At 40.6% G+C, this 13,526-nt stretch overlaps 1 protein-coding gene across 6 annotated transcripts in view; it reads left to right on the forward strand.

Annotated features, from left to right (window-relative positions):
• The first annotated feature begins 6,519 nt into the window (after window positions 1-6,519).
• Window positions 6,520-13,526, forward strand: part of pias2 (protein inhibitor of activated STAT, 2) — a 24,019-nt gene continuing 17,012 nt past the window's right edge. Inside the window, exons 1-6 of one of the 6 annotated variants that reach the window (XM_029763870.1) lie at window positions 6,570-6,617; window positions 7,420-7,491; window positions 9,519-9,608; window positions 10,375-10,945; window positions 13,197-13,284; window positions 13,379-13,429. In XM_029763870.1, the coding sequence (XP_029619730.1) occupies window positions 10,378-10,945; window positions 13,197-13,284; window positions 13,379-13,429 (707 nt within the window). In that variant the 5' untranslated portion in view covers window positions 6,570-6,617; window positions 7,420-7,491; window positions 9,519-9,608; window positions 10,375-10,377. Of the gene's footprint in view, window positions 7,492-8,166; window positions 9,609-10,374; window positions 10,946-13,196; window positions 13,285-13,378; window positions 13,430-13,526 lie in introns of those variants that run through there. The other 5 variants (XM_029763869.1, XM_029763866.1, XM_029763871.1 and 2 more) reach the window with 5 other exon arrangements.

A 13,526-nucleotide genomic window follows, 5' to 3' on the forward strand; every position in this document is an offset into this window, starting at 1 on the left:
GCTATCAAGTGGCTGGACCAGTAACTACCGATAGCTAGCTATCAAGTGGCTGGACCAGTTTCCCCCCCAAAAAGTAAACGATGGGTAACATCAAGTTTTGCTTGCTAGCCAACCAACAATGTGAATGCCTCTAACAAGCCAATCTACTAAGCTTGAATGAAATATATGACACTGGTCATGACTAGATTTAATCTCATTTCACTGCGATTGGTTAGTCAACATGTCAATCACTGAGATTAATTATTTTCGTTTAGATGAAAAAGATCAGCATAACTGAGCCTTTCCCCCTCCCTTTTCAGTGACTGTGATGTGAACTACAAAAAAACTGCAAACCAATACTTCAGGTCAGTATGATCAATGTTCATGCCTACATTTTTTTTCTACTGCATCATTGATTCTATGTTGTTTTACTCCATGTGTAACTCTGTGTTTTTGTATGTTGTCGAACTGCTTTGCTTTATCTTGGCCAGGTCGCAATTGTAAATGAGAACTTGTTCTCAACTTGCCTACCTGGTTAAATAAAGGTGAAATAAAAAAATAAATACAGTTGAAGTCGGAAGTTGACATACACCTTAGCCAAATACATTTAAACTCAGTTTTTCACAATTCCTGACATTTAATCCTAATAAAAATTCCCTGTTTTAGGTCAGTTAGGATCACTACTTTATTTTAAGAATGTGAACTGTCAGAATAATAGTAGAGAGAATGATTTATTTCAGCTTTTATTTCTTTCATCACATTCCCAGTAGGTCAGAAGTTTACATACACTCAATTAGTATTTGGTAGCATTGCCTTTAAATTGTTTAACTTGGGTCAAACGTTTCGGGTAGCCTTCCACAAGCTTCCCACAATAAATTGGTTGTCACGTTCGTCGTAGGAAGGAGACCAAAGTGCAACGTGGGTATCGTTCCACATCTTTTATTTTAACGTGAAACTTTGCAAAACAAAACAATAAACTACAAACAAAACACAAACCGTGACAAAACAGGTGCAACATGCACTAACTCAAAATAATCTCCCACAAACACAGGTGGGGAAAAACAACTACTGAAATATGATCTCTTATTGGGGATCATACAAAAACCCCAACATAGAAAAAAGAAACTAGAACCAAACAACATAGAACTAAATAAACTAGATAAACCCCCCCAGGCACACCCTGACCTACTCTACCATAGAAAATAAGAGCTCTCTATGGTCAGGACGTGACATTGGTTGAATTTTGGCCCATTCCTCCTGGCAGAGCTGGTGTAACCGAGTCAGGTTTGTAGGCCTCCTTGCTCACACACGCTTTTTCAGTTCTGCCCACAAATTTTCTATAGGATTGAGGTCAAGGCTTTGTGATGGCCACACCAATACCTTGACTATGTTGTCCTTAAGCCATTTTGCCACAACTTTGGAAGTATGCTTGGGGTCATTGTCCATTTGGAAGACCCATTTGCAACCAAGCTTTAACTTCCTGACTGATGTCTTGAGATGTTGATTCAATGTATCCACATCATTTTCCTGCCTCGTGATGCCATCTATTTTGTGAAGTGCACCAGTCCCTCCTGCAGCAAAGCACCCCCACAATATGATGCTGCCACCCCTGTGCTTCACGGTTGGGATGGTGTTCTTCGGCTTGCAAGCCTCCCCCTTTTTCCTCAAAACATAATGATGGTCATTATGGCCAAACAGTTCTATTATTGTTTCATCAGACCAGAGGACATTTCTCCAAAAAGCACGATCTTTGTCCCCATGTGCAGTTGCAAACCGTAGTCTGGCTTTTCTATGGCGGTTTTGGAGGAGTGGCTTCTTCCTTGCTGAGCGGCCTTTCAAGTTATGTCAATATAGGACTCATTTTACTGTGGATATAGATACTTTTGTACCCGTTTCCTCCAGCATCTTCACAAGGTCCTTTGCTGTTGTTCTGGGATTGATTTTCACTTTTGGCACCAAAGTACGTTCATCTCTAGGAGACAGAACGCGTCTCCTTCCTGAGTGGTATGACGGCTGCGTGGTCCCATGGTGTTTATACTTGCGTACTATTGTTTGTGCAGATGAACGTGGTACCTTCAGGCGTTTGGAAATTGCTCCCAAGGATGAACCAGACTTGTGGAGGTCTTGGCTGATTTCTTTTGATTTTCCCATGATGTCAAGCAAAGAGACACTGAGTTTGAAGGTAGTCCTTGAAATACATCCACAGGTACACCTCCAATTGACTCAAATTATGTCAATTAGCCTTTCAGAAGCTTCTAAAGCCATGACATCATTTTCTGGAATTTTCCAAGCTGTTTAAAGGCACAGTCAACTTAGTGTATGTAAACTTCTGACCCACTGGAATTGTGATACAGTGAATTATAAGCGAAATAATCTGTCCGTAAACAATTGTTGGAAAAATTACTTGTGTCATGCAGAAAGTAGATGCCCAAACCGACTTGCCAAAACTATAGTTTGTTAACAAGACATTTGTGGAGTGGTTGAAAAACAAGTTTTAATGACTCCAACATAAGTGTATGTAAACTTCCGACTTCAACTCTACATTGATATGCATAATATATTTATGAGTTGCACAGTAGTACAGTTTCAAAACAGAGGTTGCCGCATGCATGTAAACAATATCACCAAAATCCAATATAGAGAGAAGTGTTGTTTGAACAATCTTTCTCCTATTTTCAATACTGAGGCATGATTTATTTAGATATTTAAAAAAAAAAACATTCTTGGATCTAAGCTTCTTAGTCAGATTTTCTATATATATTCGTTACGATGGACAACTTGTCTGTCACGTCCTGACCAGTTTAGGTATTATTTGTATTGTAGTTTGGTCAGGACGTGGCAGAGGGTATTTGTTTTGGTTGGTTCGGGGTGGTTGGTTGTGTTTAGGGTGTGTGATTTGTTAGTTCTGGGTGTTGGGTATGTTCTAGGTTGTATTTTCTACGTTCTGTCTAGTTTAGTTTTTCTATGTTTAGGTTTGGGTGTGGACTCTCAATTGGAGGCAGGTGTTTCTATTTTCCTCTGATTGAGAGTCCTATATATAGGTATGTGTTTGGGGTTGTTAATTGTGGGTAGTTGTATTTCGTACTGCTGTTATTTTTGTAGCCTGTGAAACTGTCGGTCTCATGTTTATTTAATAAATTATAATGATGAGCACGCAACCCTCTGCGCCTTGGTCCTCTCTCTCCTACGACATTGTCATCAATCCAGACACCCAGGTACTTATATTGAGAAAGTAGCTCAATATGGGCTCCATTTGTAGCGCAAATATGCAGGTCCTCAGGGTCAACATTTCATAAACCAGAGAACAGCATGAGCTTGGTTTTACTTGTATTTAACGCTAATTTGAGATCTGTAAGTGATTTCTGAATTGAATCAAAGTCATGCTGAAGTTCACGAATGGCCTGCTGCACTGAGGCGGCACAGGAATACAAACCTGTCATCTGTGTAGAGAGGAATGTTACAAGTATTAACAGTGTTTCCTATGTCATTAATATACAAGGTGAATAATAATGGACCCAAAATCGAACCCTGAGGAACACCTTTTTGAATCTCAAGACATTAAGATTTAACCCTCATCTATCAAGATGGCCTGAGTTCTGTCACTAAAATAATTCAGATTTAACCCCCATCTATCAAGATGGCCTGAGTTCTGTCACTAAGATAATTCAGATTTAACCCTCATCTATCAAGATGGCCTGAGTTCTGTCGCTAAGATAATTCAGACTTAACCCCATCTATCAAGATGGCCTGAGTTCTGTCGCTAAGATAATTCAGATTCAACCCCCATCTATCAAGATGGCCTGAGTTATGTCGCTAAGATAATTCTGAAACCATAAACAGGCTGTATATCCCAGGCCTATTTTTGATAACTTTTTCAGCCAAATAGAATGATCAACAGTGTCGAAGCTGTATGATATGGTTAGTTGTACAGTAGACCTAGCTATAAGCTGTGTGATATGGTTAGTTGTACAGTAGTAGACCTAGCTATAAGCTGTGTGATATGGTTAGTTGTACAGTAGACCTAGCTATAAGCTGTGTGATATGGTGAGTTGTACAGTAGTAGACCTAGCTATAAGCTGTGTGATATGGTTAGTTGTACAGTAGTAGACCTAGCTATAAGCTGTATGATATGGTTAGTTGTACAGTAGTAGACCTAGTGTTACGTTCCCCAGTTTCTGTGTTGTGGGTTTGTATGTATGTGTATATGTTTCAGGATGGCTTCCTGGATTCCAAGCAGCTGATTGGTCAGCCCCATTGCAGATTGGAGCTCTGACCCCACCCTCTTGTCAGGGGAAACAGCTGTCTACAATTACCGACTCCTTTTTCAGCTTGAAAAGTCAGTTTTCCTTTCTTAGGAGAGAGCTTCTTTGATGTCCTGTGTTTTGATTGTTGCTCAGAGACAGTTTTTGTAAAATATTTTGTAGCCGGTCCTGCTGAGGTATGTGTCAGCCAAAAGGACTGTGTTTGTGATTATTGAAATTGTTCACTTTACGTTAGTAATTATTCTGTTTTTGTTCCCGGCGGGGAAGGGGAAGGCACCTTGGGAGTGCTTAGGCAAGAGGCCTGTAGGCATACATAACCCGTAGTATTCACTGTCTATGAACACTAGGTAAGACCTGGGCGGACCACCCCCTGTATTTTGGTTAGCGCGCCAGGTGGTGCTAAGAATAGGTTAACCAGTGGGTTGGCAGGTAAGGTAGGAGAGGGGTCTCTTTAACATTAACTTTCTTTGCTTTGGTTCTGTCCAGCAAAATGTACCAGAGAGAATGACGAAATTAACGACTAATTCAGTAGTTTTGTTTTCATTTGAAAAATAACATATTATGTCTTATTTGTCTGTCATTAAATGACGAAACCCTATCGTTGAACAATCGCCGACGAGGGGGTGTAAAACTTCAGCTACCGACTTCGGCTTGCCTCGAGAAGATAATGTATTATACCCGAACAGCCGGGGAAAAAGTTGTGGAAGTCATAAACGAACAAAAACGAAACAAAATGCCGTCATAATATATGCAATGTCAGTTTCGGTTGGGAAGCGTATGCCCAGTTGTTTTGAACGCGGCAGTACTGACTGGCTCTTGTTTGACATCAGTACTGACTGGCTCTTGTTTGACATCAGTACTGACTGGCTCTTGTTTGATATCAGTACTGACTGGCTCTTGTTTGACATCAGTACTGACTGGCTCTTGTTTGACATCAGTACTGACTGGCTCTTGTTTGACATCAGTACTGACTGGCTCTTGTTTGACATCAGTACTGACTGGCTCTTGTTTGATATCAGTACTGACTGGCTCTTGTTTTACATCAGTACTGACTGGCTCTTGTTTGACATCAGTACTGACTGGCTCTTGTTTGACATCAGTACTGACTGGCTCTTGTTTGACATCAGTACTGACTGGCTCTTGTTTGACATCAGTACTGACTGGCTCTTGTTTGACATCAGTACTGACTGGTTCTTGTTTGACATCAGTACTGACTGGCTCTTGTTTGACATCAGTACTGACTGGCTCTTGTTTGACATCAGTACTGACTGGCTCTTGTTTGACATCAGTACTGACTGGCTCTTGTTTGACATCAGTACTGACTGGCTCTTGTTTGACATCAGTACTGACTGGCTCTTGTTTGACATCAGTACTGACTGGCTCTTGTTTGACATCAGTACTGACTGGCTCTTGTTTGACATCAGTACATCAGTACTGACTGGCTCTTGTTTGACATCAGTACTGACTGGCTCTTGTTTGACATCAGTACTGACTGGCTCTTGTTTGACATCAGTACTGACTGGCTCTTGTTTACATCAGTACTGACTGGCTCTTGTTTGACATCAGTACTGACTGGCTCTTGTTTGACATCAGTACTGACTGGCTCTTGTTTGACATCAGTACTGACTGGTTCTTGTTTGACATCAGTACTGACTGGCTCTTGTTTGACATCAGTACTGACTGGCTCTTGTTTGACATCAGTACTGACTGGCTCTTGTTTGACATCAGTACTGACTGGCTCTTGTTTGACATCAGTACTGACTGGCTCTTGTTTGACATCAGTACTGACTGGCTCTTGTTTGACATCAGTACTGACTGGCTCTTGTTTGACATCAGTACTGACTGGCTCTTGTTTGATATCAGTACTGACTGGCTCTTGTTTGATATCAGTACTGACTGGCTCTTGTTTGACATCAGTACTGACTGGCTCTTGTTTGACATCAGTACTGACTGGCTCTTGTTTGATATCAGTACTGACTGGCTCTTGTTTGACATCAGTACTGACTGGCTCTTGTTTGATATCAGTACTGACTGGCTCTTGTTTGACATCAGTACTGACTGGCTCTTGTTTGACATCAGTACTGACTGGCTCTTGTTTGACATCAGTACTGACTGGCTCTTGTTTGACATCAGTACTGACTGGCTCTTGTTTGACATCAGTACTGACTGGCTCTTGTTTGACATCAGTACTGACTGGCTCTTGTTTGACATCAGTACTGACTGGTTCTTGCTTGAAATTAATGAAGGGGCCTTCCTGTGGGCGTTTCTCGCAACAATCAACGCCCCCAAGACACATTCCGCAGCCAGACACACATGTCACGTGACGGGGAGGTCAATGATCCTGATAAGAAAATGGCGGAATTTGAGGAGCTACGGGTAGGCTAAAAAAAACAAAACAACATAGCCACTGCTTGGTAGAAAGCTGTACTACGGCTAATCTTTTTATTTAAGCAATTTACGTTGTCGGATAAGGCATTGAATTAGACATCCGCTTCATATAGGCAAAATTACTTAGCTAACTGTGGAATGGTGCATGTCTGTTTTACCCAGTTTAACAACTGGTGCTGCTCTCGACATTAGCATGCTAGCTAACAACAATTAGCCAGATGTAGCCATTGGCTTAGCAATACGAAATCGCCGCGAAATAGTTTTTTTAATATAGCTTCACGTTAATGTACTTTATCTAATAAAATGCATGTTACCTGTTGAAGGTAAATACTGTTAGTTGACTACAGTGGGTAGCTAGTCTATTTACATTCAAATAGGCTATGCTAACATAACTAGCATAACTAGCTATCAAGGTTGGTTGGTTGGTAGGTAGACACTATTGTTGTTGTCATGGTTGCTAGTTAGCTGGACTGCTCATAACTGTTATTAATAAAATAAGAGTAATTTTCAGGAATGACTTTCTAGATAAGGTTATTTAGACCGGACCGCTATAAACAGTACTGCAACTAACTCTAATGTAAAAGATCAGTCAAATGATAGCGACTTTATTGATCAGTCAAATGATAGTTAGCCATCTGCCATCTACTTGAGATGAGACCGAGGCAAAATTAGTTTTTTTTTTTATTGGATATTCGGCTTTCTATCGTCAATAGGTATTAAACCACAAGCATAAGGGGTAACCCAGACAAGTTACAGGGGTTATAAAGCTGAAACATCTGTCTCTATATAGAACGTCTTCTGACCACCAAAATATGGAGGCGACAGGAAGTCCAGTCTGGGTAGTGGGAGAAGATGGAACTAGGTGAAACTGGGCCGACATTTTGCAAAGTTTCTCATCGATTTAACATCTGGTATAACAAAAAAAGTTATTCTGAATCGGGAGGATGGAGAAAAGTTAACTGCTTTTTTGTTTGTTATTGAAATAATTTCTCCCCCCCCCCCAACTTTCAATCTTCAATATCTCTTAATTAATAATATTCTTAGATGTAAAGGGGGGTCCGACCAACGTTTTTGTTTATAAATCGATCTGTGGACACCATTGTTTGAAATGGCTTGTATTGAGCTGATAGCTCTGGTTCCCATGGACACAGTAGTATATATATATATATACATACATACATACATACATACATACATACATACATACATACATATATATATATATATATATATATATATATATATATATATATACATACATACATACACATATATATATATATATATACATACATACATACACATATATATATGTGTATGTATGTATGTATGTATATATATATATATATGTATGTATGTATGTATGTATGTATATATATATATATATATATACATGTATATATACATGTATGTATGTGTGTGTGTGACGTAGGATGTGAAACCCGACACCACTTGAAGCTGGGACCGCCCTCCTACCATTTAATTCGCTCTTCCGAATGTCCGTCAACTCCTGGCTGAGCCCTAGGTCACACCCTAGGTCACAGCCACTGACAAATCACGTGTGCAATTCTTACATCTTATCTAACAGGAGAGAGTGGCTTCAGCACTGTAGCACGTTCAGAGATCAATTTATAGCCATTAATCTAAAATAACGAATAGATTTTAAAAAATAAAATAAACACTTTCTGTTCATCATAGACGGACACGATTAATATGAGAGGAAAGGCGAGTTCCTAACGAGCTCAGGAAGCCGAGCTCTGTGAGACCTTCACAGTGATGGGGGGGGGGGCAGACGTTTTGATCAAGAGAGACCTTTTTCAAAATATGCAAATGTTCTCTAAAACTACACATACAAATATGTATTTTACAGTTATAAGGAAGGTGACGTCCTTATAGTTAGTCATTTTATCATTTCATTAAACTATAATTAGAAAGCATATTCAAGCCTTATTCATACAGTTTAATTGAATAGGAAATACATCATATCAATTGTTTAAAATGTTCTTATTTTTTTATAATATTTATACTGTGTACTTGAGCTTGTGTCCTCAGAAGTAACTATACCTCAGCAATTTATAGCTTTTTTTTTTTTTTTACCAGAAAGATTATATTTTAACCTTTTTTGGAGTATGCAGCGTTACTCGTTATTGTTTATGGTCCTCATGATAAACAATTACTTTTGGCGATTGTGTAGATGACAATTTTGATGACATTTTAACCGGTTTAAACAAAGCGTGCCATGACTATGAAAATGATCTATTCTGGATCGGGGCAGGATGGAAAACAAACCACTGCTTTCTTGTTCAAATGTTTATTTGTTTTCTTCTTTCGGTTTTCAAATCTTTAACAGCCCTTATTAAACAAAAGCGTACCATCACCGTAAATTATATATTCTGGAGAGAAAAAATACACACACAATTTTCTTTTCTTCTTCTCCCTCTTCCCACTGATTCAGAATATATAGTTTTCAGAGTCATGGAAGGCTGTGTTTTTTAAAAGCTGCTGAAGTATGAAAACTGGAAGAGAATATGGGACGATATTATGTTCACATATGGAACCATGCTCATAGTACATCATTTGCAGGAATTATGGATATTTTGATATGTTTTCTGTAGCTATTTGAATTGTCAAATGAATGTCTCAATAACAATACCTATTTATGTACAGCGTTATTGTATAGCTTAATAAATTCTTAACCATGAGCATGGTTCTGCAGTCCCAGCGTTTTCCTTTGCCTACCTAACCATATAACTAGCTAATGTTGTTGTGTTTTTTTCCTTTCTAAAGTCAAGCTCGTCTTCACTGCTCTTCATCCATCACTTGCCAATGCCATGCTCTTCACATGTTTGATCTAATGGTTCTGGCGTTATTCTCATTCAACATTTTTAGATGCTTAACGGTCACATATAATAAAAGGATTTGTAAGAAACAAGGAAATACACACGTAGGAGCGATCAAGCATGGACCGTATAATGAAGGGTCAGTTGGGCTTTAATTACTTTCCTCTGGGGGGGGGGGGGGGGTCCTGTTTTGGGGGGGTTGTTATGTGAAGGGGGGGTCCTGTTATGGGGGGGTTGTTATGTGAAGGGGGGGTCCTGTTATGGGGGGGTTGTTATGTGAAGGGGGGTCCTGTTCTGGGGGGTTTTCATGTGAAGGGGGGGGGGGGGGTCCTGTTATGGGGGGTTGTTATGTGAAGGGGGGGTCCTGTTCTGGGGGGTTGTTATGTGAAGGGGGGTCCTGTTCTGGGGGGTTTTCATGTGAAGGGGGAGTCCTGTTCTGGGGGGGGTTATGTGAAGGGGGAGTCCTGTTCTGGGGGGTTGTTATGTGGGGGGGTATCAAATGTGTAATAATAATTGTGTTGGAATAGCTCTATTCTGGGTAGTTTCACCTCGCCATTGACATGTTTGGTGTTTTTGCTTTTAAAGCCAATATTGCTAACCTGGCTGTGCCATGTAAGGATAACACAAGTCATTGTTTTGTTAGGATATCAGAATGTACAGTCTATATATTCTCTCTGACAGCTGAATCCTAGTTACATACTTTTACACTTTTTGCAACTTCAAAATGAGGCTAATCAACTGAACTAAAGAAAACATGGCATAAAAACTTGAATTTTCCTCAAGTGGCAAAAATGATTAGCTTAATCATTCCTAATCATGTTTTTATCAATGTCTTAATTGCTGCATTACATTGACAATGACATGGTAGCCTGTCTGTGTCCTCATGTCTCCCCTTGTCTTTCCAGAGCATGGTAGCAAGTTTCAGAGTGTCAGAGCTACAAGTGTTACTGGGCTTCGCTGGGCGAAACAAGAGTGGTCCCAAGCATGAGCTCCTTCTGAGGGTCTTGCACCTCCTGAAGAACGCCTCCTGCAGTCCAGCCGTCCAGATCAAAATCAAGGAACTTTATCGACGCCGCTATCCCAGGACCATAGACACTTGTCTTACCGACTTGGCTGCAATTAAGTCTGCGTTCTCCACGGCAGCGGAAGGCGGCGGCGGCGGTGTTACCGTGGTAACCTCTGACGTCAGTGACCTGTCCCCTGACGGCGCCGGTGTCTCCCGGGACTCTGACCTGGCGTCCGATTCGCTGCTCCTCTCTGGTGATTCGCTGCTGCTCTCTGGTGATTCTCTTCTGGTCCTCTCTGGTGATTCGCTGCTGCTCCACGAGGAGACCAATAAGGAGCTGAGGATGAACCTCCAGCAGCCAGCCCCTCTCATCCCTCCGGTCCATCCAGACGTCCAAATGAAGTCTCTGCCGTTCTACGACGTGTTAGACATCCTGGTCAAACCCTCCAGCCTGGGTCAGTGTCTCTCTGGTAAATCTATCTAGTTGGACCTCTACCATATTTTACTGGAGTTTTACATTGATGAAATGAATGATTACTGATCGACTCTGATTGATTAGGCGTGTGAATGATTTGTTCTTGCTTGTCACAAACTGATTCTTGTTGTCCTGAAACCCGAATGGCTCAGCGGGTCTAAGGCATCTGCGTCTCAGTATAAGAGGCGTCACTACAGTCCCTGGTTCGAATCCAGGTTGTATCACATCCGGTTGTGATTGGGAGTCACATAGGGCGGCGCACAATTGACCCGGTGTCGTCCGGGTGTGGCCCGGGGTAGACCCGTCATTGTATATAAGAATTTGTTGTTAAATAAAGGTTAAATAAAAAAATATGTTTTTATAAAACAACAACCTGTCGGCCAGCGTAACTTTAGACAAGTTCTGAATGGTTTGGATGGGTGTATACGGCAAGCTTAAGCAATATAATACAAGCTCTGCCTATCTCTCTCTCGTAATCTAGGTGGACGTTCCATCATATTTCTAGTCAGACATGACATTACTGATGAAGTAGTCTTGTGATTAAGTGCCTGAATGTTTGTTAATTCTGGTCATAATCTGATGTCCATTTTTCTTGTTGTCCTTTCCACTTTAGAGCCTTAAACCAGTCTGTTGGTTCTAATGTTAGACATTTCTCAAGTTCTCATAGATCGAAAATTATGGCTGATATAGTAGCTCTGCCCATCTCTCTGGTAATGTTGATATTACGGCCTATCTCTCTGGTTGGTAATGTTGACATTACTGCCTATGTCTCTGGTAATGTTGATATTACTGCCAATCTCTCTGGTAATGTTGTTGACATTACTGCCTATCTCTCTGGTAATGTTGACATTACGGCCTATCTCTCTGGTAATGTTGTTGACATTACGGCCTATCTCTCTGGTAATGTTGTTGACATTACGGCCTATCTCTCTGGTAATGTTGACATTACTGCCTATCTCTCTGGTAATGTTGTTGACATTACTGCCTATCTCTCCGGTAATGTTGACATTACGGCCTATCTCTCTGGTAATGTTGTTGACATTACGGCCTATCTCTCTGGTAATGTTGTTGACATTACGGCCTATCTCTCTGGTAATGTTGACATTACTGCCTATCTCTCTGGTAATGTTGTTGACATTACGGCCTATCTCTCTGGTAATGTTGACATTACTGCCTATCTCTCTGGTAATGTTGACATTACTGTCTATCTCTCTGGTAATGTTGTTGACATTACTGCCTATCTCTCTGGTAATGTTGTTGACATTACTGCCTATCTCTCTGGTAATGTTGTTGACATTACTGCCTCTCTCTCTGGTAATGTTGTTGACATTACTGCCTATCTCTCTGGTAATGTTGTTGACATTACTGCCTATCTCTCTGGTAATGTTGTTGACATTACTGCCTATCTCTCTGGTAATGTTGATATTACTGCCTATCTCTCTGGTAATGTTGATATTACTGCCTATCTCTCTGGTAATGTTGTTGACATTACTGCCTATCTCTCTGGTAATGTTGTTGACATTACTGCCTATCTCTCTGGTAATGTTGTTGACATTACTGCCTCTCTCTCTGGTAATGTTGTTGACATTACTGCCTATCTCTCTGGTAATGTTGTTGACATTACTGCCTATCTCTCTGGTAATGTTGTTGACATTACTGCCTATCTCTCTGGTAATGTTGATATTACTGCCTATCTCTCTGGTAATGTTGATATTACTGCCTATCTCTCTGGTAATGTTGTTGACATTACTGCCTATCTCTCTGGTAATGTTGTTGACATTACTGCCTATCTCTCTGGTAATGTTGTTGACATTACTGCCTATCTCTCTGGTAATGTTGTTGACATTACTGCCTATCTCTCTGGTAATGTTGATATTACTGCCTATCTCTCTGGTAATGTTGTTGACATTACTGCCTATCTCTCTGGTAATGTTGTTGACATTACTGCCTATCTCTCCGATAATGTTGACATTACTGCCTATCTCTCTGGTAATGTTGACATTACTGCCTATCTCTGGTAATGTTGACATTACTGCCTATCTCTCTGGTAATGTCGACATGCTGCCTATCTCTCTGGTAATGTTGACATGCTGCCTATCTCTCTGGTAATGTTGACATTTTGGCCTATTTCTCTGGTAGGTAATGTTGACATTACTGACCACAGACTGCATTGAAGTGTCTGAATGTTTTTTTTGTTTTGTTTGTTTGTTGCATCATGTCCTAATCTGATGTCCTTATTCTATTAGGAGCCAGCACTGTTCAGAGATACCACCAAGAGAAATACTTCATCTTCGCCTTGACGCCTCAACAAGTCAGGGAGGTGTGCATTTCAAGGTACGGGCTGCTCTGCTCTCGCAGCGCCTTACCAACTCCTGACGCGTTTCACAATAGTTCTGTTTTATAATTGCATGTGTTCTTGTTCTTGAAGGGATTTCCTACCAGGTGGCAGGAGAGACTACATGGTTCAGATACAGCTGAGGTGAGGATAGATAGAATTCAGTCATAATTCCAGGACCTATTCAGACCTATTCTGGAGCCCCAGAGGAGATTTAATTCAAACATTTTGTTTTATTGCT

This window comes from Salmo trutta, chromosome 9 (assembly GCF_901001165.1).
Source record: "Salmo trutta chromosome 9, fSalTru1.1, whole genome shotgun sequence".
In the NCBI taxonomy this organism is placed as follows: Eukaryota; Metazoa; Chordata; class Actinopteri; order Salmoniformes; family Salmonidae; genus Salmo; species Salmo trutta.